General features: G+C 35.2%; 2 protein-coding genes and 1 pseudogene across 2 annotated transcripts; all 3 read left to right on the forward strand.

The window, feature by feature from the left end:
- The first annotated feature begins 318 nt into the window (after nt 1–318).
- On the forward strand, nt 319–2,274 carry LOC120148379 (annotated as a pseudogene).
- A 7,360-nt stretch (nt 2,275–9,634) lies between these two features.
- Nucleotides 9,635–16,500, forward strand: LOC120148380. The gene is made up of 11 exons (XM_039161520.1): nt 9,635–9,739; nt 10,180–12,714; nt 12,804–12,930; nt 13,008–13,096; nt 13,244–13,488; nt 14,024–14,110; nt 14,227–14,326; nt 14,499–14,706; nt 14,785–14,920; nt 16,031–16,088; nt 16,207–16,500. The coding sequence occupies exons 1-11, from the start codon at nt 9,635–9,637 to the stop codon at nt 16,345–16,347; spliced, it is 3,831 nt and encodes a 1,276-aa protein (XP_039017451.1). The 3' UTR covers nt 16,348–16,500.
- A 1,675-nt stretch (nt 16,501–18,175) lies between these two features.
- LOC120148287 (L-ascorbate peroxidase 2, cytosolic) lies at nt 18,176–20,340 on the forward strand. The gene is made up of 10 exons (XM_039161449.1): nt 18,176–18,293; nt 18,399–18,522; nt 18,618–18,792; nt 18,899–18,964; nt 19,300–19,348; nt 19,459–19,544; nt 19,644–19,723; nt 19,811–19,913; nt 20,016–20,074; nt 20,169–20,340. The coding sequence occupies exons 2-10, from the start codon at nt 18,404–18,406 to the stop codon at nt 20,182–20,184; spliced, it is 753 nt and encodes a 250-aa protein (XP_039017380.1). The 5' UTR covers nt 18,176–18,293; nt 18,399–18,403; the 3' UTR covers nt 20,185–20,340.
- Nucleotides 20,341–22,708: the final 2,368 nt, after the last annotated feature.

A 22,708-nucleotide genomic window follows, 5' to 3' on the forward strand; every position in this document is an offset into this window, starting at 1 on the left:
TTGCCGTTTTTACTTTACATAATTTATTGAGAAGCATGTTCCTTCCAAGTCCATACCTTGACTGCGATACTGCGGAACTGCGGAACTGCGATTGATTAATTGGACAAACGAACTCTCCTTTGTTAAAAATGTGTGTTTCATACGTTCCATCGCCTTCTCTCTCCTTTGTTGTTGAACCTGTTAGCCGGCGATCGTCTCTTTTTGTTATAAACTGATCGCCGAGTAATTCAAAGAATGCCAGCCTCATTTTGATATGGGTCTCACTGAAGAGAATCGAACTCTTTCTTCACATTTCTAATAGTTGCGATAGAATCTGTTACTGCCGTAGGATTTGCTTATTTTCAGAGAGAAAAAAGGAAAAAAAAAAAGCTGCCTGATGATTTGGTTTTGAAGCTCAGAGTTAATTATTTTTGTTTTGTTTTGAAAATTTCTGTGAGTCAAAGCTTAATTCTACAAGAAGTTGAGGCGAAATGCTAGATCTTAATCTCAATGTCGCCTCGACTGAGTCGACTCAAGACTCTGACTCTGTGGTTCTCTTTACTGATGAGCTCAATGAATATCCTGCAAACCAAATGGACGGATCCGATACCTCGAATTCGTCAATCGTAAACGACGACGATGACTCGTGCCCCACACGCCCCAACGGAGACGCGTTCACTCTAAGCTTCGACGTACTCAGAGTTGGGAGTGGAGGAAGCGAGAACGAAAAGGACGACGCACCTGTGGTGGCTACTAAGGAACTATTTCCGGTGAAGGGAGTTGGAGATGATTTCCGAGGCCCCGAAGGGCAAGGCTCGGGAAACTGTACTAACTACAACAAGTGGATCGATCTTTCGTGCGTGGGAAAAGAAGTTGGTCACCCGCAGGTGGTGCAACAGCAACCATCACAGACGGTGAAGAAAAGCCGTCGAGGACCTCGCTCTCGAAGCTCACAGTATCGAGGAGTTACTTTCTATAGAAGAACTGGAAGATGGGAATCTCAAATTTGGTATTTTTTCCCCTTTCTTTTCGAAATTCTATTTTTAAGAGAATATTTTGATTGGCTATTATGCGCAACTGAATTTTGATTTGGTTTGTGAAGTAGTTTTTAACTGAAGTTTCTTTCGAAAATTTGCTCAATTTTATTTACTATTATTTATTTATTTTCAAGGATTGCGGGAAACAAGTATATTTGGGTATGGATATAATTAGCTTTTGATTTTTTAGATGGATTTGACACTGCTCATGCTGCCGCTAGGTAAATTACTGGACAGTAATCTTTTAATTTAGTTTATGAACTTGGGTTTATCTTAGTTTTTCTAAAATCTGGCTATGTTTGATTCAGAGCCCTATGATCGAGCGGCTATTAAATTCCGAGGTGTTGATGCTGATATCAATTTCAGCCTTAGTGATTATGAGGACGATATGAAACAGGTTGGAATTTTATTACCAATATAAAAAATTTATTAATGAAACTCGCTGTAAAAACTAAATGGTTTGAACTTTGAATGACAGTATTGTGACCTGCTTTCTTTTGGTGATGGACAGATGAAGAATTTGTGCACATACTTAGACGGCTGAGTACTGGCTTTTCGAGGGGAAGCTCGAAATATCAACCTCAATTTATTATCCTCAATTGGGTTCCATCCAACATATGTCCACGTTTTGATTTTCCCCCCTGGAAATCAGGGCTTATGACAAGGCAGCTATCAAATGTAACGGAAGAGAAGCAGTCACCAACTTCGACACGAGTTCATATGAAGGGGAGATGATATTTGACACCAGTAAGGAAGGTATCATTTGATACCGGTTTCTTATTATTCTGTGACTATAATGTTTATTCTAATCAAAGTTATTTGCCTGATGAGAAATTTTTCGATGGTGCTTTGTTAACTTGTTTTTGAGAGTAACTTTTTTTTGAACTAATCCTATATTCTTGTATGTTTTACTTTTACTACATTGAGAGGATTGCTGTTCAACCTACTAATAAATAACGACGTCTGTTGCGAGCACTAGGATAGAATGGTGCTTTCTAGCTTTATGAAACATACACTGCCTGTTTTTTGGATGATAATTGAGTGTCTTGACCTTTCCCTGTTGCAGATGGATGGTGTATCGATCATTCTATGATTTACTTTTGCAGGTGGCGAACACTGCTGCGGCAACAGTCGGTCCAGTTCACCAAGGGCTAGCGGGGACTTCAGCTCAGCCAATTTTCTGGAATGGTGTATGTCCTGCGTACTTTCCCAGTGTCCTGCGTACTTTCCCAGTGAGGTAAAAACCTCATTGCGCTAACGTGAAAGAATAAAAACAATGACTACCTCTGTATTTCACAGACATGATGTCTCATTAACACGTCTCATTAATATTTTTATATTAATATTAATAATTTTATAATTCACCGTTAATAATAATGTTGATTTATATCTACTACTTGTCCGAATTTTTAATCCTCTACTTGTAAGATATTTTTTATTATTAGACATTTAACGTGTACATTACGATATTTTTAGGAAAATCATTTGACTTATGTAATTAACTTTGTCTTATTTCCACAATTTTCCTGTATTTTAAAATATTTTATTATTTAATAGAACAATCTAATACTATTAATTCAAAAAAAAAAATTGCGTATTAGGAATTTCACCAAGTAAATGAATTTGATGTAGTTTTTTATAAGGGTAAAATGCACATATCATCATTCAATTTTACTCTCACTTTTATTTTAAACATTTAATTAAAAAATAATTTAATCATTTAACTTTTATATTTATCTTCTTTTAATCTTTCAAGCTTAAATCAAATGATATGATATCATTTATTTTATTAGTATCACATTTTATTTTATTTTATTTTATTTTATTCTGTCACTTAAAATTAAAATAAAAAATAAAAAAACCCAAAATTACACTCTAAAACCCAAAACCCTCACCATTCTCACCCACCTATCAACCCAATTCTACATACACAATAATTTGAAATAAACTTAAATCAAAACTGTATAATCATTTTAAAACAGTTTAAAACTTTATAAAGTTACAAAGTGGTCATTTGACTATAAGATATTATTTTGTTGAGTTACTCAACTATTAAAAATTACAAAATGATCAACTGACTATTTATTATATTCTAAACTCGTCATTTCCTGTTAAAGAATTGATGGTCATCTGAGTTTGACGTTAACCTACTAACTGAGGTATGATAGTGGTTTAAGATTTTGAAATCAGATTTTATCATGACACATGTAACAGATTAATGTCCACCTCAAATTACCGTCAATTTATAATAGAAAAAGACGAGTTTGAAACATAATGAATAGTCGATAACCATTTTGTGACTTTTAATAGTCGAGAGACTCAACAAAACAACATTCTATAATCGAGAGACCTTTTTGTAACTTTTAAAAGTCAGAGAACTTAACAAAATAATGTCCTATATAGTCAATGGACCATTTGTGTACTTTACCCTAAATTTTAACTAGTCGTGATTCATTAGTCTTCTTCTTCTCTCCTCCTCATTTTTTATCAGTTTAAGATGATTATAAGATAATATTTGTTCAGAATCTTTATTAATTATTAACAACGCACACATCCAACAAATACAACTACTTATACTCAAAACCTGTAAACTCTAAAAAAGACAACACTCCTTAAACTTCTTAATAGGTTCTTATTTCTCATATTTTGAATTATATTTATTGTTTTGTTTAATTAATCATTTTGAAATGACCATCCAGCTCAGTTAGTAGAGCACAAGGTTCTTAACCTTAGGGTCGTGGGATCGAGTCCCACGGAAGGCATTTCATAATTCGGAGATCTCCTACGGAAGCTGCTCTCAACCTGGCGTTGGAGGCAGCCTACTATCCTACCTCCCCCTTATCCCATTACATATGGGAATAAGGGCCAACTAATTTAATTAATCATTTTTCTTTTCTTATGAAATTAATGACTGGCTTTATTTATTCTGTTAGTATGTTTTTCACCTTTTTCTTATAATATGTATTTTCTTTTTTTTATGATTAGATTTAATATTATCAGAATTAATGGTAATAGACGTGGACAATCATAAAAACATATCATAATTGAGTTGGAATAATATCAATTTGTCAATGATTTATTATTATTATATATATTTTTATATTAATGACAGTGATCTTATGATTCATCACTGATAATAATATTTGTTTATATCTATCAGTTGTCTAAATTTTAATCCTCTATTTTTACTATTGTTTTTTGTACAAAAATATTTTTTACTCTTAGACGTTTAACTTGTATTATATCAATATTTTTAGGGAAAATATTTGACTTATGCAGTTAACTTTTTCTTATTTCCATAAATTTTATTGTATTTTAAAATTTATTATTTAATAGAACAAACTAATACTATTAATTCAAAAAGAAGTTGATATATGTTTTGTGCGTATTAGGAAATTCACCAAGTAGATGAATTTGATGTAATTATTTATAGGGTAAAGTATATAAATAGTCTCCAATTTTTTAGGTCATTTGTATTGTGGTCACCTAGCTTTTGAAACTTATAATACATTCATCAAACTTTTAGTTCATTTTCTGTAATATCCTAAAATCAGGGTGAGTGACTAAAATGGAATTTTTGAAACTTTGAAGTATGATTTCAAAAGATTGTAAAAGTAGGGATTTATTTGTAAATATTTTTGAGGGATTGTTGGTAATTAATAAATGAAGTAAAGGGTAAAATGGTCATTTGACAAGGAAGATTTTTATTTTCCTTTATAAAATAAGGAAACCACGTGGGAAGAGAGAAAAGGTTCCAGAGTTCTCTTCTCTTCTCTTCTTCCTTCTTCATACGTGAATGCTTGAACAAAAGGTGAGTCTTCTATTTAGATAATTTTTGGTTAAATTTAAGGTTGGGTTATGATCATTAGATGATAACTAAGCTTAAGGAAAGCTTAAGTTATCTTAAAATCAAAAGATAAAGGAGTTAGGGAAGATTAAAGATTTGGAGTTCTTGAGTGAAATATTGAAATAGAGTTTATAATAAGAATTGAAAGTTGAATTTGACTTGCCATCAATAAGAATAAGAGATTTATGAAGTTAGAAAGGATTAATAACAAAGTTGAAAGTTTAGTAAGATTCATAAATTTTAAGAATCATGATGAGATATAAAAGATAAAGATGGTTTATATGGATATAAGTTGGTTTAAGTAATGGTAGTTGAGTTTAATGACATGATAGGGGCTTAAAATAGATGAATTGAGTGAAAAGTTGATGGTTTTCGGGCTTAAAATGCAAATTCTGGGCAAGGTGTATCGATGCACATTCAATGTGTATCGATGCACTCTGTAAAGAAGAAACATCGAATGTAATTAGTGCATCGATGCATAAGGAGTGCATCGATGTACCCCCTTAAAATAAAAACATCGAAGGTGATTGGTGTATCGATGCACATGTTAAAGAATGCATCGATGCACATGTTAAATAATGCATCGATGCACATGTTAAAGAATGCATCGATGCACATGTTAAAGAATGCATCGATGCACTGTAGAATGTATCGATGCACTTCAAAGGGGAAATAGAAATAAACCTTTCTTTTGGTCTAAGAAATGGTAAATTAGAGTATATCAATTGGATATTGATATGTATCAATGTGTGATTATGTAGATATCGAAAATGAACAAGTTCCGGAATGATTATCAAGTTAAGATTCGATCGAAAGAGAGGAAATCATTAGTGGATTGGAACTTAGTGAGGCTAATGTGAGTGCATCTTATTGCATATGATTATATGGAAATTGACTTGCGATAAGTCTATTCCGATAGTATAGTACATGAAGTATGTGATTAATATGAAATGTATGCATGCTTGTATGAGTGTATATGTGCTATGTGATCTATGTGAATATATGGTTATGGAATAAAGTATGTAATAATACAATGTTATTTGAGTTGCTTAACAATAAGTCATAAGATTACATGCATATGTAACATAAGTTATAAGATAAGAAAATATGTGCTTACATGTATTTGCGAATATATATATATATATATGAATAATATTTGATATATGTTTATGTAAAACCATGCAAAGTGATATGAGAAGTGAACTACATGAGTAAGTGATCATATGAGAATGAGATAAAGAGCCATGTGATATATGACATGAGATATATGAAAGAGAAAGTATATGTGATAAGTGAAAGTGAATTATATGATTATATGAAGATGGGAAACGATATAAAGATAATGCCCATGATATATGATACGAGAACGATAGGTATAGTTGGCATGCCAAGAGTCGAGGGTTTACCTATGTTCTACGGAACATATGGACAGAATTACCTATGTCTTTCGAGACATATGGACAATATACCTATGTTCTAAGGAACATATGGACAATTTACCTAGGTTCTTCGGGACCTATGGACAGTTGCCGAGGTTCTTTATGACCTCTGGATAGGTCATTCGGGACAAATTTTATAGCCCCTAGTGGGACCCCATACGAGCTGTGGTGACAACATAGTGCACAACCTCAATAGACTCACATATATATAGTTCTCAAAAGTGTACATGGGCTAAACAAAGATATAACAATGAAGATAATACTTGTGAAGTATATGCTTTGTGATATGAACTGTATTATATGATTGATATGATGATGTGTGTATGGTTTGAATGAGTCATATGTTGATAACAAAAGTATGATTAAAGGATATAAATGATAATAATATGGATAATAGAATAAGATTAATGATGGAAATAATGTGTGATGTGTATATGTGTACATTATATTATATATATCATGAAGTGATATGTTCATATATGTTTAAGCATTTAGAGTTTCCTTTATAAGTTTAATGCCTCACTAAGTCATAGACTTAGTGTGTGATTGTTTCACACGTAGGTTACAGAAGTGAGAAGAGAAGCGAAGAAGAGCAAGACATGTCAGCATCTTCCTTACAAAATTTCAGATTAGAAAATAGATGATTTAAATGTATTTGGTTATTTTGAATATAGTTGGCATGTACTAATTGATTGAGTTGAATATGCTCTGATCGATTTTGATTATTTTGGTCAACTTATGTAAATAAACCGCTTTTATTTTAATGAAAGTTTTAAATTTTCTTTGAATTTTGTTAAGAGTCAAAGTTTGAAAAGTCAATGTGACAACTCTTACTCATATTCGGGTCGGGTACGAGTTGGGGGTGTTACATTTTCATTTTAGTCCCTATATTCACCTTCTGTTAATTTTTCCTGACGTGGCACTTAACCCGTTAACTCCCCCTTCTTCTTCTTCTTCTTCAATTAATGATTGTTTATATGCAGTGCATACATCAAATACAAATGAAGAACATAGCTGCAAAATTATAAGCTTGTGTGAACTTATAAGATTGGTAGGTTACCTTCTGGAAGTGCCCTACGTTGTTGTTGGTGCTATTTACCAGGTGAACAACTTTACCAAAGAAGGTATGAGCGTTGGTAGTGATAACAACAGCCTCAAGCTCACCTTGCTTGACAATAGAACCCGAGTATACCCCAATACCTTGGTTTTGGGAGCAAGAACAACCATAACTGCGACAACAACATTAGCCGCATTGTTCTCTTCAATGAAACTGACGGTGGAGTTGATGATAAGCAATGCGGTGATACCAACGAAATCTTGGCAATCTGGGGGCTTTCCTTGCATTTTTTTTGTTTATTGAGTTAAAAGATTTGTTTCTCAAACTGCAATGCAAGTGCTTGAAAAGAGAGGATGAATACTCCTCCATTGGCCAAAACAATGGCCATGATTGTTGCTATCTCCATAACCCATGACAGATGATTCCACATGAATCCCAATAACTTCAAAATCTTGTTTTCCTATTTGAAATTTATTCAACACTAATCAGCTCCTCCCCATATTATACATATACGACAATGAAATAAGAATAGCAAAACTTACACTCTTCTCTTGGAGCTTATTTGGGCCAAATATTTGCAGTCTTCTTCTTCTTCAAATAATGATTGTTTTTTATTTGTCTTTTTTACTGATGCACCAAACAATGGCGAGAGAGCTGACAATAAAGACTAGTTCCCAAATACACGTATAGCTACAACGGATGACAAATGTGAAAGAAGCACCCAATACACTTGAAAAACAAAGACAACAAAAAAAAATGAGACTTTTAATGTAAATATCGAAAGCTATGATGCAGAAAACGTGAAAGTGAAAGAAACCCAGGAAAAGAGGGAGTTGAGTTTAACCTTTTCTTGTTGTTTCTTCATACGATTCATTTTGTTTAGTATTTTGTGTGAGAAGGAGGACGAGAAGAAAAAGAAGAAGCTGCCATGTCATAAAGTTAACGGAGTTAAGTGTCACGTTAGCAAAAATTAACAGAGGTAATAATAAGGATCAAAATGAAAATAAATTAAAAGTTTGATGAATGTATTACAAATTTCAAAAGTTAGGTGACATAATGCAAACATTCTAAAAATTCGGAGACTATTTATATACTTTACCCTTATTTATAAAGGTAAAATGCACATATCATCATTCAAATTTACTCTCACTCTTATTTTAAATATTTTTTTTAAAAATTAATCATTTAACTTTTATATCTTCTTTTAATCTTTCCACTGCTAAATCAAATGATACGAGTTTTTTGGATTAAATTATATGTTTAGTATCTAAATTTTTAATTTTTTCAAAATCATATTTAAAGTTTAATTGTTATTTCATTTTAGAACCCGCCGTTAAAATCTTTAGTTTTTGTTTCATTTTAGTACCAATTTAACGTTAAGTTTTGAAAAAAAATAAAAAATTTACATACTAAAACGGACCAAAACTAATAGTTTAGGTACTAAGTGTAAAGTTTTTAAGGGTGAGATACTAAAATGAAATGAAAACTAAACGTTAGACATGATTTTGAAAAAAAAAATTATAGTTTAAATACTAAAACGGATTAAAATTGATAGTTTATGTACTAAATGAGTAGTTTATCCTTTATTTTATTAGTACATTTTATTCTTTTGTGCCACATAAAATTAAAATAAAAGAAAAATTAAATGCCCAAAATTATACTCTAAACCCTATACTTAAACCCCAAAACCCAAATCACAATCTCCCACTTCACCTTCAATACATGGACAATAATGAATTAAATTTGAAATAAACTTAAATAAAAACTGTATAATCATTTTAAAACAGTTCAAAACTTTATAAAGTTTTTTTTAATAATTTGGTTGATCTAAATATATTTTAAAATATTATTGTTTTAACATGAGTCTCACAGTTTGACCGTGAATACGATTTAAAATTGATTGAAATTAATCCCACAAACCAAATAAACTTATGTACACAACTGAAAGACTTTAGTGAGTAGACTAATGAATCTCCTAATTGATGAACTGCTGATATTGCATGCAAAAGGAGGGTTTGGGGTTTTGGGAAGCTAATGAGAGAATAGTGGAGTATAAAACTTGTTACTTGGCGAGAAAGCATAAAGAAAAAAAAGAGGAGAATTTCTTATCTCTTTTATATTAAAAACAAGATGTTATTTTATAGCGACTTTCGTCCTTTTTGTTGTTATTTTTTCCCGTCTTTCCGTATAAGAGTCTTTCGGTGGTACTACTCTTTCTATAACGTATTTTAGTTATAAGGGTATCAAGTAGTGTTTCACGCTTTTCGGGTCACTAATGGCGGGGATGCGATTTTTAGAACACAAAGGCTCTGCTTCGTGGAAAACAAAACGTAAGAGAATTTTTGAAAGAAAGAAACTTGATATTAACGAGAAAGTAGAGGTAATGCGGCTGTTCCCGTTATCTCTTTTTTTTTAGTTGCCCCCTTCAATTATGCGTTTCTTGGGTCGGTTTCTTTTCTTCTTTTTAGGGGTTCCTGATTCTGGGTTGTAATTTTCTTGGGTCTTAACGGAGTTCAATTAATGTGGGTGCTTTTTTGTTTTTGAAATTTTTTATTTTTCCGAAATGGGTTATATTGGGTTTTGTTTAATGATGGAAGCTTTGAGTGCCTTTAATCAGTGTTATTATAGCCGCATTCTGCTGTTTAATTGTTTACCTCATTAACAATGCGGATATAAGCACGGTTTGGGGTCTGTTTGGTTGCCATGCAATGTTCATTAGTAGTCGTTTCAGAATTCTCCTATCATTGTTTTGATTGTTTAAAGTTCAAAAATGGATATTGATGGATTTGTTCTTTGCATAACGAAGTTGAAATTTTGTAGGTGAGGAGTGTTGAAGAAGGGTTTCAGGGTTCGTGGCATCAGGGAACTGTTACTTCATGGAATAAGCGAGAGTGTCACGTAAAGTATGACCATCTTCTTCTTGATGATGGTTCTGATAAGCTCGTCGACATTGTGAGTGTTTCTGCTGAAATAAATGTTTTTTCTTGTTCATGTGACACTCACTATAACTATAGGGGGAATATAAGGCAATTGCCACCTGAACTAGAGTTATGCAAATGGAACCTTTGCTATGGGCTCTGTGTTGATGTATGGTATAATGATGCTTGGTGGGAAGGTGTGATTTTGGACCATGTAGATGGTTCAGAGAAGAGGAGAGTTTTCTTCCCTGATTTGGGTGATGAAATGACTGCTGAAATTGGCAACTTACGAATTACTCAAGATTGGAACGACTTTGAAGAGGAGTGGAAAAAACGTGGAACCTGGTTGTTTCTTGAGTTGATTGAGCAATACGGGAAAGAATGGTTTCTTTCTGTTTCTGCGCAACAATTTTGGTACGATTTACGGGAGAGAAAGGATTTTCAAAATGTTGGAGAGTGGACATTTTCTTGCGAGTTTCTGTGGAAAGAATTGGTGCTAGAAGTAATAAAAGATAACCATAAAATCACTGTGGATCACTTTGTCAAGGTATTAGGCCTTCCTGGTTCCTCCCAACCAGAATCCAAATCAGAAGAGGAGCCTGCTATACTGGATGCAGATGTTAATATGAGTACTGATGCAAATTTAGGTGACACAATTTCTCTTGCACTAGTTAAGAATCACGTTAACAGTTCTTTGTTGAGTCCAGACACAGTTAGAATTCCGTCAATTCAAGGGAAATCAAGTTCTGGTCAGCTGATGCATGTTTTCAAGGATGATAACAATGTTTTGCCTGAACCTAATGAACCCTTTGTTGATAAAGCTGTCTGTAGTTCATCCGAGGCTTTGTTGATCTCACCCTCTGTTGTAGGTGGAATTTCAGGCATCTGTTCTGTAGCTAGCAATGAAGGAATTTCTGGAACTGATATAGATACAGCTGAAAGGAGGGCTAAACATTCAGGGTTCGATGTAACTGCAACATGGATGCCTCCTGACCCTGAGCTTGTTTCTAAAGCTGAGTCATGCCCTGATGCCATTACCAAATACGTTCTTGCTAGTAAGCAACGTGATAATGCTCTGATAACTGATGTTAGGAAGCATCTTCTGTATCAGGGATGGAAAATGGAGACCAAGCAAGACGGAAAAAACTTCAGGTGGCGATACTTCTCACCAGCTGGGTGTTGTTATTACTCTCTTCATCAGATCTGTTTAGATCTGACAGATCGCTCCAGAAAGCAAAATTGTTCAAACCCCAAAGATGTACACGTTGAACCAAACATCAACCATCTTGGTATTGTTGAACCAAACATCAAGGGACTACATTTTATTGAACCAGAATATTGCCCTCAAGCTGTTTTGGACTGGTCTAAGGTTGAATTGGATGAGATTCGCAAATGCAAGGGAACTGATATGACGCTAAAGGCAAAAAGGCATCTCTTATGGCTGGGTTGGGTGTTTCACTATGCAACCAAATATGGAAAGCGTTATTTGTGCTACACTTCTCCAAGAGGAAAGATGTTCCAGTCACTTCGGGAAGCGTGCAAAAACTGTATAAAAGAAGGTGGACTTTCTCAAATCGATGCCTCTAACTCTAGTCCAGCGGAAAAAAATTACGCTGTTAAGGAGATTGATTGTCAGTTAGTGAGTGAAAAGCTTTCTTCTGCACTTGCTATTGTGGATATCCAGAGAAGTTGGATGCCGTCAAATAGTGAATCTGAACACTGGTCCAAGAAATGTTATTCGAGATCTGAGAGAAGAAATGTCGTTGAGCAAAGTAGGGTCATTCAAAAGCCTAAAAGGAAGAGAAGAGATAGTTTGTCATATGCTGCATTTAACTTAAAAAAAAGGCGAACTGACTTACCTGTTAAATACACTAGCATTTCAAGATTGAAAGGTGGAAAGTTACCTATGTCACTGAACAAACTAAGAGAGTATCTTAGAGGTAGTCAACATAACTGTGTGCTACAATCAACCAAAAGAGTGCAGCAGATTGTGACTCCTAGTTCATTGCATCAAAATCCACGAACTGTGCTGTCTTGGTTAATAGATAAAAATATTGTTTTGCCAAGGTCAAAAGTACATTACTGGAGGAAGAAGCAGAGGTTGAAAGCTGAAGGGAGGATAACTCGTAATGGAATTATGTGCAAATGTTGTGGCAAGGTGTACACTCTTGGTGGTTTTGTATTACATGGTGGTGGTGACAACCAGAGACCAGCTGCCAAGATCTTCTTGGAAGATGGCAGGTCTCTATTGGACTGCCAGATGCAAGTAATTCAAAATAGTAGAGTGAAGTTTGGAAAAAAGAAGAATTCCCAGTTGAAACGCAATTTCCGAATGGATCAGAACGATGAAATTTGTTCTGTTTGTCAGTATGGGGGTGAACTAATTTTATGTGATCAATGTCCATCCTCATTCCATAAAAACTGCCTTGGTTTAAAGGTATCACTTTTGTTTTTATTATCAGTTCACCCCCATCTTAATATGCTTATATTCCATTTTCTTAAATCCTACATATTACTGTGGGATAGACTGTTCCAGACGGTGATTGGTTCTGTCCATCATGTTGCTGTGGGATTTGTGGTCAAAGCAAACTTAAAGATGGTGCAAATATAGTGGATGGCAGTCTTTTCACTTGTGCTCAGTGTGCACATAAATGTATGTTAATTTTCTGTATTTGTTGATAGCTCAAAAACACATTGGTTTATTTATAATTTTTTGTGTATTTGATGCAGATCACGTTGGCTGCATATGCAGTGCAGGGGCAGATAGGTTGGAAATGTGTGCAAAAGATAATTGGTTTTGCAGCAAAAAGTGTGAAGAGGTACTTCCAATCAGCTTTATTTTTGTAATTTGTGTTGTGCATTTACAAGTGATAGCTACTGATATTTCTTTCTTTCCTGGGGCACATGTCATATCGCATCTTCGATTTTCAACCTTTTGAGTGCTTACAATTGCTGTTTTGCTGCAGATATCTTTGGGCCTTAATGAGCTTTTAGGGAGACCAATTCCTGTTGGAACGGACAATCTAACATGGACATTAATTAAATCCTTGCAGCCGGAGAGTTATGATCTTGATGCTTCAGATGACGAAACCATGGTTGAGAATTATAGCAAACTTAGCATTGCACTTGAAGTGTTGCATGAGTGTTTTGAGCCTGTCAAAGAATCAAGTACCGGTAGAGATCTTGTTGCAGATATTATATTCAGTAGAAGGTGGGTAATTCTTATTTTTCTCATGTCGTTTTGATAACTTTAGTACGGGCTGGATACTCTTTCTGCAAATTGTTGCTTGAAATTTTGCATTCATTTGCAAATCACATTTTTATGTGGCATAACTTGAGTGTTTTAGATTTATGGCTGGAGTGACTCATGATAATTGTAGATTTAAAATTGAGTGTTTTATTTTTATGTCTATGCCTGCGCCGAGGGGAGGAGAATGATCTACTTTGAGTGATTTGTTTATGTTAATCTGGCAAAACATTATCTTGGACTGAATGTTTGATGGTTTGAATTGGCTAATTTTAAAGATTACTATTAAAGTACCTGCATTTACTCTTCCTTGTAGATAATCTTGGTAGCATATTGGTTTCTTTGCCAGAAGGCCATACTAACCTACTTCCGACACTTCAAATTCATAATGTTTTTGTTGCTGCTATACTATTATCACTTATGATTTATTCGAATTTTGTTTGTTTAATCAAAGTAAGTGGCTTAAAAGTTTGATTGATTTGGTTTTTGAATTTTACAGCTCAGAACTTAACCGCCTGAACTTCCAGGGCTTCTACACGATACTTCTGGAAAGACATGATGAACTCATTACTGTTGCCAATATTAGGTAAGCTTCTCTAACTAACAGTAGTGTGCTATATAGGACTGAAGACCTTGGTTAGGATGTTTTGTACGTTTACCTTGTTAATAATGGTAGTTTTTATTTCTATTTTCCCATTCAAGGGTTCATGGAGAAAAGGTGGCCGAAATGCCTTTGATTGGTACCAGGTTTCAACATCGACGGCTTGGAATGTGCAGCATTTTGATGAACAAACTTGAGAAGGTCAGCTATGTAATGTTTGTATGGTTTCTTTTATTAGTAGTGCTTTATATCCACTATTTGTTCAAATTATACTGCATCAAATTTCTGGGATTAGATATCATTGAACTCTTGCCATGCTAAATGCACGCATCTGATAAATTTCTAATCGTTGCTTCTTGCATGAGTTCTTCAGATGCTCATGGAATTAGGAGTGGAGAGGCTGATATTACCTGCTGTCCCTGATGTGCTGCGCACATGGACTGACTCATTTGGATTTTCGGAGATGACGCCATCTGAGAGATTAGAGTTTGTAGATTATACATTTTTAGATTTCCAGGGTGCTACCATGTGCCAGAAGCTTTTGCTTAAGAAGCCTTTACTGGAATCAAGCTTATCAATTGGTATTCCCAATTCCCTAGCCACCTAGTTCAAGTATTAATTACTGCAGTGAGTCACATTTTAGTTTTCACTCTTTTCAGGATCCCAGTTTGAACTTCGTATTGATGCATTTGAAAGATGTGATAATGTCAACGATGATGAATCAGATTCAGCCTGTGAAGTATCCCAAGCAAGACAAATCAACAAAAACGAAATTATGGGTCAAGGACTACTGGAGTATGTCTCACCTCTTCAGTACTTTATTTAGAAGAGAAAAATCGAAATTGGTAAAATTCACTGTAACCTCATTTTTCCTTAGGATGGGCCAAACAAGAGATAACTACTGGCTTAGTATCCTAACCAGATTATTTGTAAATATCATCTATTTAAAAATCTTAAATCATTAAATTCATGTCATTATGGTCTGTGAAAGATAACTGTCCTTTGGTGTTGAGTGGCTTGGTAAAGAGGGAGATTACACAATCTTTGCATCTATAGAGAGGAAGAGATCATAAATAACAGTTCTTATCAAGGAAATATCCCTTTCTGGTATTATGATGCTCTTAGACATAATATGGAAATAGGCCTTTGACTTCATCAGTTCCAACTTATCTAAATGCTCTAATAAAGCAAAGAACGACTGCATGAAGCACTAACTACCTGGCACAGAATAGCTTGATCATATGCTCTGACAAAAACCTGTAGTACAACCTGCATTTGCTTGCTTTAGATTGATAGGTTTTCGGTAGTACAACCTGCATCATGTTCATTGCTGCTGTACCTTGGATCCTAATTCTTTCAAATATATCAGTTACCATCCTTTTATAAATGATCAACATCAAAAATCAGCTCTCTATCATAAGACACATATATGGTTTACACATGTATTGTGTATAAGCTACAAATTGATGATCTCACTTTCTTTGGAAAAATGCTCTTTACTAATATTGCTTTTAGCATTTGGAAAAAACAATGTGTTTTGTGCGTATAGTTTGCCATCATTCTCTGTATATCCTCTTCAACATTGGCTTGTTGGGTTCAATTGCAAAATTGATGACTATTACTCATCTGGAAACCCATAACTGAGGCTTGTACCGAAAATTATATGGATCATCTATCGACTGTTTATTTCCGAGCCTGCGGTTTTTCATGCATCTTTAAATTTGGATAGATATTAGTCTATTGAAATCCTCTTATCTTCTAGAATCATTTGGGTTGAAGCATCACTTAGGGCCATTCATATTATAAGCAACTTACTTTCTTATTCTTCGACTTTGTTTGTTGTATTCTCTGTTCAAACATACTGCTTTCAACGTTGCCAAATGTACTAATTAAAATTGTTGTCAGGTTTGACACGGTAGGAGGGATTGGTAGCAGTGAAAGCGATGTTCAGATTCTCGTTGCGGTGCTTTTAACAACTCCAAAGCATTTTATCATTCCTTCATCAACCCATTCTTCCACTTTATTTTTCTGTTCTGATCCACATTTCTCTACCAAATTCTTGACCCATTTTTCAATTACAGGTGAACCAGCCTACACAAAGTGAGGCTCCTATGAACCCAGCGTGCTTAGCCGAGGATACGGGTTTGAAGAAAAGAAGGGGCGGTCATAGCAATTTTAACAGGCTGTGTAAGCGTAGGATGATATGTGTAGGTAGGAGATGAGTTTTGGTTTCGTGGGCATCCAAATTTTGCTGTCATGGATGTCTAAATATTCTGTACAGCTGGACAGAACAGAACATCTCAAACTCAGGTCTAGAAATGTCTTTATGTATAATAATCCAGGGAATAATGTTGTGTGTGCTCATTTTGAGTATCCCCTGTCCATATTAATCATGGATGTATAATGCCCTCGGTATGAATCAACGCAACAAGTAAGTTGATAGATTTTGGGCCGGTGTTTATTTAATAAAATAATATAAAAGTTCTTTAGATTTATCTACGAGTGTGTTTCTTTAATAGACCAGCGACCGAAGTGGCACGAAACGGGCGCTAAGTGGTTTCGATTGCGGCGGAGATTCTAAGCTCCGGCGGACACCTCATAAGGAAAAGGAAGTTCGTGATAAAGCATAATATACGTGGCGGACAACGATTGGTTACAACCTAGAGGAATGGGATTGTTGCAGCTGTTTGGTCTTCTACAAAAAAAATGTGAATTTTGTTTGACCAATAGGAAATGAGAGGGTGATAAATGTTTCAGTGTAACGCACAGTGTTCTTATCATTGCCTCGATGGAATCTTTCCTCCCTCGCAGTGTTCACACTGTATTACAAGTATTTTCCACGGTATTATTTTTTTAAAATTAAATCGAAGCGACAAAAACACCCCCTGCTCGCCGTTTCTATCCCATGCGGCCGCTGCGGTGTAACCGTCCATTACTTGAAATAATTCCATTTCATTGAAAAAATGAGTGATAGTAATACATATTATGCGACGAATGGTGAGACATCAAACTAAATAACTTTGTTTTATCATTCTAACTACAAATAATTGGCAAAAATCGTCCACGTAAACTATTTCGGGCAAAACTTTTGAGATAATGTTCTGGAAAAAATTAATTCACGAGATAAAGCACTCCCAAGATTAATTGCTCAAATAAGGTGAAACCCACAGTGTTGGCCGTAGGTCGCCATGCTTTCCGGGTGACCTACTAGGTCGCCATGTCTTCCCGGCGAGCTACAAGAGATTGCATGTGCCATGCACGTCCCAACACGCTGGGCATCCGAGGCCATCCGACCGAGGCCATCCGAGGCCATCCGAGAGCATCCGAGGGCAACCGAGCGAGCTATGCGAGGGAATCCGAGGGAAGCCGAGCGAGGGTAGGTCGCCCGAAGTGCATGGCGACCTACAAGGTCGCTCGGAGGGCATGGCGACCTATGTGTTGGGACGTGCATATGCCATGCAACACGTTCATTCTCACGTTCATTTTCTGTGTTTGAGCAAGGGTAGGTCGCCCGGAGTGCATGGCGACCTACGGCCAACACTGTGGATTTCACCCTATTTGAACAATTAATCTTGAGAGTGCATTAGCTCGTGAATTAATTTCTTTCAGAACATTATCTCGAAAGTTTTATCTCTATTTCGAGGCTTAAATCGCACTACTAAACATGTCCATTAAAAAACAACATATATCGGGGAAGATGCATTAGTTATTTTTTTTATAACTAAAATAACATTATAGATGTACCAGTTTTAATTCAAATGAAATTTTGATACAAAGGCTCTTAAGGAGAGCATTCTTTCATCGTTAGAGGAATAAATCTGTCATTTTATTGATATTCCGCAGGTCTTTTTCCTCCCATAACGTCAGACAAATTTTTGACTACAATGATTTTATTCAAAAAGGAAGAACAAGCACAACTGATCTCTTTAAGCAACGGCACATCATGAATTTCCAACCCAAATCAAGGACGTTATTCCTAAAGCAAACCTCAACCATACGATCATAACTGAATCCAGCGGCTGCTATTGATCTACTAGAACCTTCCCTCCCCATTATAACGTCCCCTTCCCGTCAAAGTGTTCTTGTGCCCAGCTCGTGTCAATTACGGTTTTTTAGGGCTTTTCATTTTTCACTCATTTCGTTACTCTAGCTGTTACTTCACGAAAAGGTTGTTGTCGATTTGGGTTCTGATCTAAATTTTGAGATTTTTTTTGAGTTTGATATGTTTTTTTCCACATTTTGTTAATATGAATCTGTTTCCGTTGAAAAACAGAGAAAATGACCAAGTGTTACCCAACTGTGAGTGAGGAATACTGGAAGGCGGTTGAAAAGGTTAAGAGGAAGCTCAGAGGTCTCATCGCTGAGAAGAACTGTGCCCCACTCATGCTCCGTCTAGCGTAAGCTTCTCTGATCTTTTATTTGTCGTCTGATCTAAAGTTTTGTTTCTGAGATTGATGATGTTGATGGTTCGGATGGTGATCGTTGATGACAGATGGCACTCAGCCGGAACTTTTGACGTCAAGACCAGGACGGGAGGTCCGTTCGGAACCATTAAGAATGAGGCCGAGCTCAAACATGGTGCTAACAACGGCCTTGATATCGCCGTCAGGCTTCTCGAGCCGATCAAGGAGCAGTTACCTATCCTTTCCTACGCTGACTTCTATCAGGTTCTAATTTTAATCGATCTATTTTCCTCCTGATTTATTTTATTTATGTATGATTGGACTGATTTTTTTATTTCTTTTTCCCCTTTTTTGCTTGGATAATTTGTAGCTTGCTGGTGTTGTCGCCGTTGAGATTACTGGTGGACCTGAAATTCCGTTCCACCCCGGAAGAGAGGTCGGTCAACTGCTATCATTTCCTTGTTTCTTCAACTGTTAATTTTAAGAAATGCTAAAGCCATTTTACATGTTCGCTACTTGCCATGGGATCTTGCTTGATTCTTGAATGGAAACTTGAAGTTTATATCAATTGATTTCATTGAAACCAAATGTATGTTTCTCATTTACATAGAGTAATTGTTAATTGCTTTTGTAATTATTGTCCCTTACCTGTTTGTAAAACTGTTAGATGTATGGAAGCTGTAGTTGGTTTCCATCGTTTAGAACTAAAACTTAAGACAACTTTTAATCTTTGTAGTTGTTAATACTGATACTCTTTGTGACAAATTCCAGGACAAGCCTCACCCACCACCTGAGGGCCGTCTTCCTGATGCAACAAAGGGTTGGTGTCTACTACTTATTCAGAATGCCTTTGTTTCTATTGAGAATAAGATTGATTGCTTTGATTTTATTGATGATTTTAATTTAATCCTTGTGATGAATATCTTGCAGGAGCTGATCACTTGAGGCAGGTCTTTGGTGCTCAAATGGGTCTCAGTGACCAGGATATTGTTGCTCTTTCTGGTGGCCACACCCTGGTAAATAAACTTCAAATTCCCATGTTTTTTTTAGCTTGATGCGTTATTTGGGTGTATCCGTTTAACGATTTGCATAATTCTTGTTTGTCTTTCATATAGGGGAGGTGCCACAAGGAGAGGTCTGGATTTGAGGGACCATGGACTACCAACCCTCTCATCTTTGACAACTCTTACTTCAAGTGAGTTTCTCTTTTTAGTAGTCATGCATTTTACTCTTTAATTCCTGGGAGTGCAAATCTGTTAATCTGATGCTAATTTGGTTATAGGGAACTCTTGTCTGGGGAGAAGGAAGGCCTTCTTCAGCTACCAACTGACAAAGTTCTCCTGTCTGACCCTGCTTTCCGTCCATTGGTTGATAAATATGCAGCTGTACGTTGCTCTTCCCTTCATTTCATTGACTCAATTTCATACAATCTGCGGTTCAGAAGTTAAATTTGGTTTTGTTTATTGACTTTTTTTTTCTATTTACAGGATGAGGATGCCTTCTTCTCCGACTATGCTGAAGCTCACCTGAAGCTCTCTGAGCTAGGGTAACTTTTGCTTTAATTTGTTACGTAAATCATGTTATGCATCTCCGCTCCTTTTTTTTTTTACAGTACTGACGGTTTCTATTTCATCTTGCAGATTTGCTGATGCATAAGGTGGTGGCTGTGGAACAGGATGAAGCCAACAACATTTGCCTCCACAGATAGTTTTTTGGGTTTTGTAATCTCAAAGAAGTTGTTGCTTGAAGAATTTTTGGGTATTTGCAGTTTTATTTTGTAGAACGGAGTTTGTGGAGATTTCCGATGGAACTCGAGAATTTCCTTGATAAATAATAAACAAATTCTTCCAAATATGCGGGAATCATTTTGTCATTTTTCTTGTTGGATAATGCTAATGTATGATCCGCATCACTGATTCGTTTCCTTCTTGATTATTCTGTTTTGTCTATTATGTTTGATGCTCCGGCTGTGGAGTACAATACGCCAAGAACGGGTTTATTTAGGTATCGAGTGTGGTTGATCTTTTGTCATTTCTCCATTTAGAGTTTCCAGTGATTTGGGTTGGCCTTGTTTTGCCAAATGTTGGTCCCGGGTTGCACCGTCAGTTATGTGTTTGAACCTTTTGGAAAAACACAGCCAGAATTAGACACTCAATTGGGGCTTCTTCCCTCACTGGGGAAGCCACTAGTAAAACTGGTACTGTGTTGGATTGACCTGTTACAAACCAAGTCCACTGTCAATCATCATACAATCCTCTACAACTCTCAAATGATCAAATCTGCCGTTATCTTAGAAAAATATGAGAAAATAAATAGAGATTATCAAATGGGTGGTGATATTCAATTTAATGAATGGATTACGCACCAATGTTGATATATAATTGGAGAGATCCCTATTTCCGATAATCTTTGATTCATTTCATTTGATATGAATACATAATTACTAATTATAATGAAAACATGGTTTCTTAGATATACATAAAAAGTGAAAGAATGTTTTATTGGATAAGTAGTAAATACTTCTTTTTATTCTTATAATCATAATACGATAATTGTTAATGCTGATTAATGAAGATCCGGACGGATATTATATATATTATTTTGTAATTAAATATGTAACGAACACAATTAATAATTATGGGTGAAACATCGTGGGGTTAAGAGATATAGTTTATGAAATAAATAAAGAATTTTTTTAAATATTAATTAATATTGAAATATATATATTTTTATAAAATAAATGAAGAAAAATTTATTAGATATTTCTCAGTTAAAATAATGTATTTGTAAAAAAATAAAAAATATTTTAACTCGTTATAATAAATTCTTAGTTCTGACTATATTAGTAATAATAGTTTAGATATGAAATCATATATGTGAATCGTGAAATGTCTGTGTATATATACATATATTTATATTTGAAGGTGAAGTGTATTGATAATTACACACACAAACACTAATCGTTTATCTTTCATCGACCAAGTTTTGAAGAAGAAAAAAACGCAAAGGTACGCTTTGACTCTCCTAATATTTCCTTTACTTCATGTAGCTGTGTGACACGTCAGCAGGTTGAGAAGGAAAATGAAAGACGGAAAAAGAAAAAAGAACTTTGACCATCAACTGTTATTTTCCGTCAAAATTTGGGGCAATAATATGAGACACGTAAGAAAGACTCTTTCCACAAAGGTCAGATACCTTTTTCAATGCCAATTCCCTCGAACCTCCTCCATTTATCACTTAAATTCTAAATTAGTCTTTAAACTTCAGAGCATTCTAATTAAACCCTTAAAATGTTAATATTTTATTAATCCAGTTTCTCGTCAGCATAATCATTAATTTAAACGTTAAACATTAATTTGAGTCTAACATAGGACACACTTACAATTCGGCGCCGATGATGGGGTAATCTCCAAAGCTCTCCCATTTTAACGCAAAAACAACCCCCTAAACCTAGAAGCTCATATGCAACCTTTACATCTAAAGGGTTTTTTTAAAAAAAAAAAGAAAATACCTTCAAATCTTGAAGGCTTTGGCTTAGGTCCAAGAGGAACGATGGTGGCTTCGATGAAAGGTAGGTCCTTTTTAGGTTTTCTCTCTTATTTTTGGCTAATATTCATTTTGTGGGTTGATGTTCGAAAGGTGCTCTCTTTTTTATTTGATGGATGAGTGGTGATGGTCGTTTTGTGTTGATGAATGAAAGTAGTGTACTGATTTTGTTGTTGTTTTTCTTTGTTGCTCTCTAAAATCTCCTACCCCGATTTTATTCTCTCTCTTTTTGTTCTTTTTTCGTCCCCTTTTCGTTTCCAGAACCGAATGCCCCTGGTTTTTTGTTCTTTTGCTTGAAGGTTGGTTCGACGAGAATTAAGCATGATTCAACCAGCTCACAGTGCGGTTGCATCGGTCATCCTTGTTTACAAGCTTTCTTGTGATGCTAATGGTTGTGCCGTAGGTATCTCCATTTTTTCTTGCATTTTTCTGGTTTAGACTCTCTGTTTTATACATCTTGGTTGCTTACTGAATATTGGACCATTTTCAGAAAATGGTTATAAATAATGTTGAGATTCTTCAGAATGTAATTTTGACTGAAGAAACAACGGTGTGTGGATCAATATACCATGACAGTTTGATTTGGAGAATAATTGCTTTAGGAGCAAATGAACGATGCCTACCTCTTATACTT

This window comes from Hibiscus syriacus, unplaced genomic scaffold, assembly GCF_006381635.1.
Source record: "Hibiscus syriacus cultivar Baekdansim isolate YM2019G1 unplaced genomic scaffold, ASM638163v2 tig00110956_pilon, whole genome shotgun sequence".
NCBI classification, from domain to species: Eukaryota; Viridiplantae; Streptophyta; class Magnoliopsida; order Malvales; family Malvaceae; genus Hibiscus; species Hibiscus syriacus.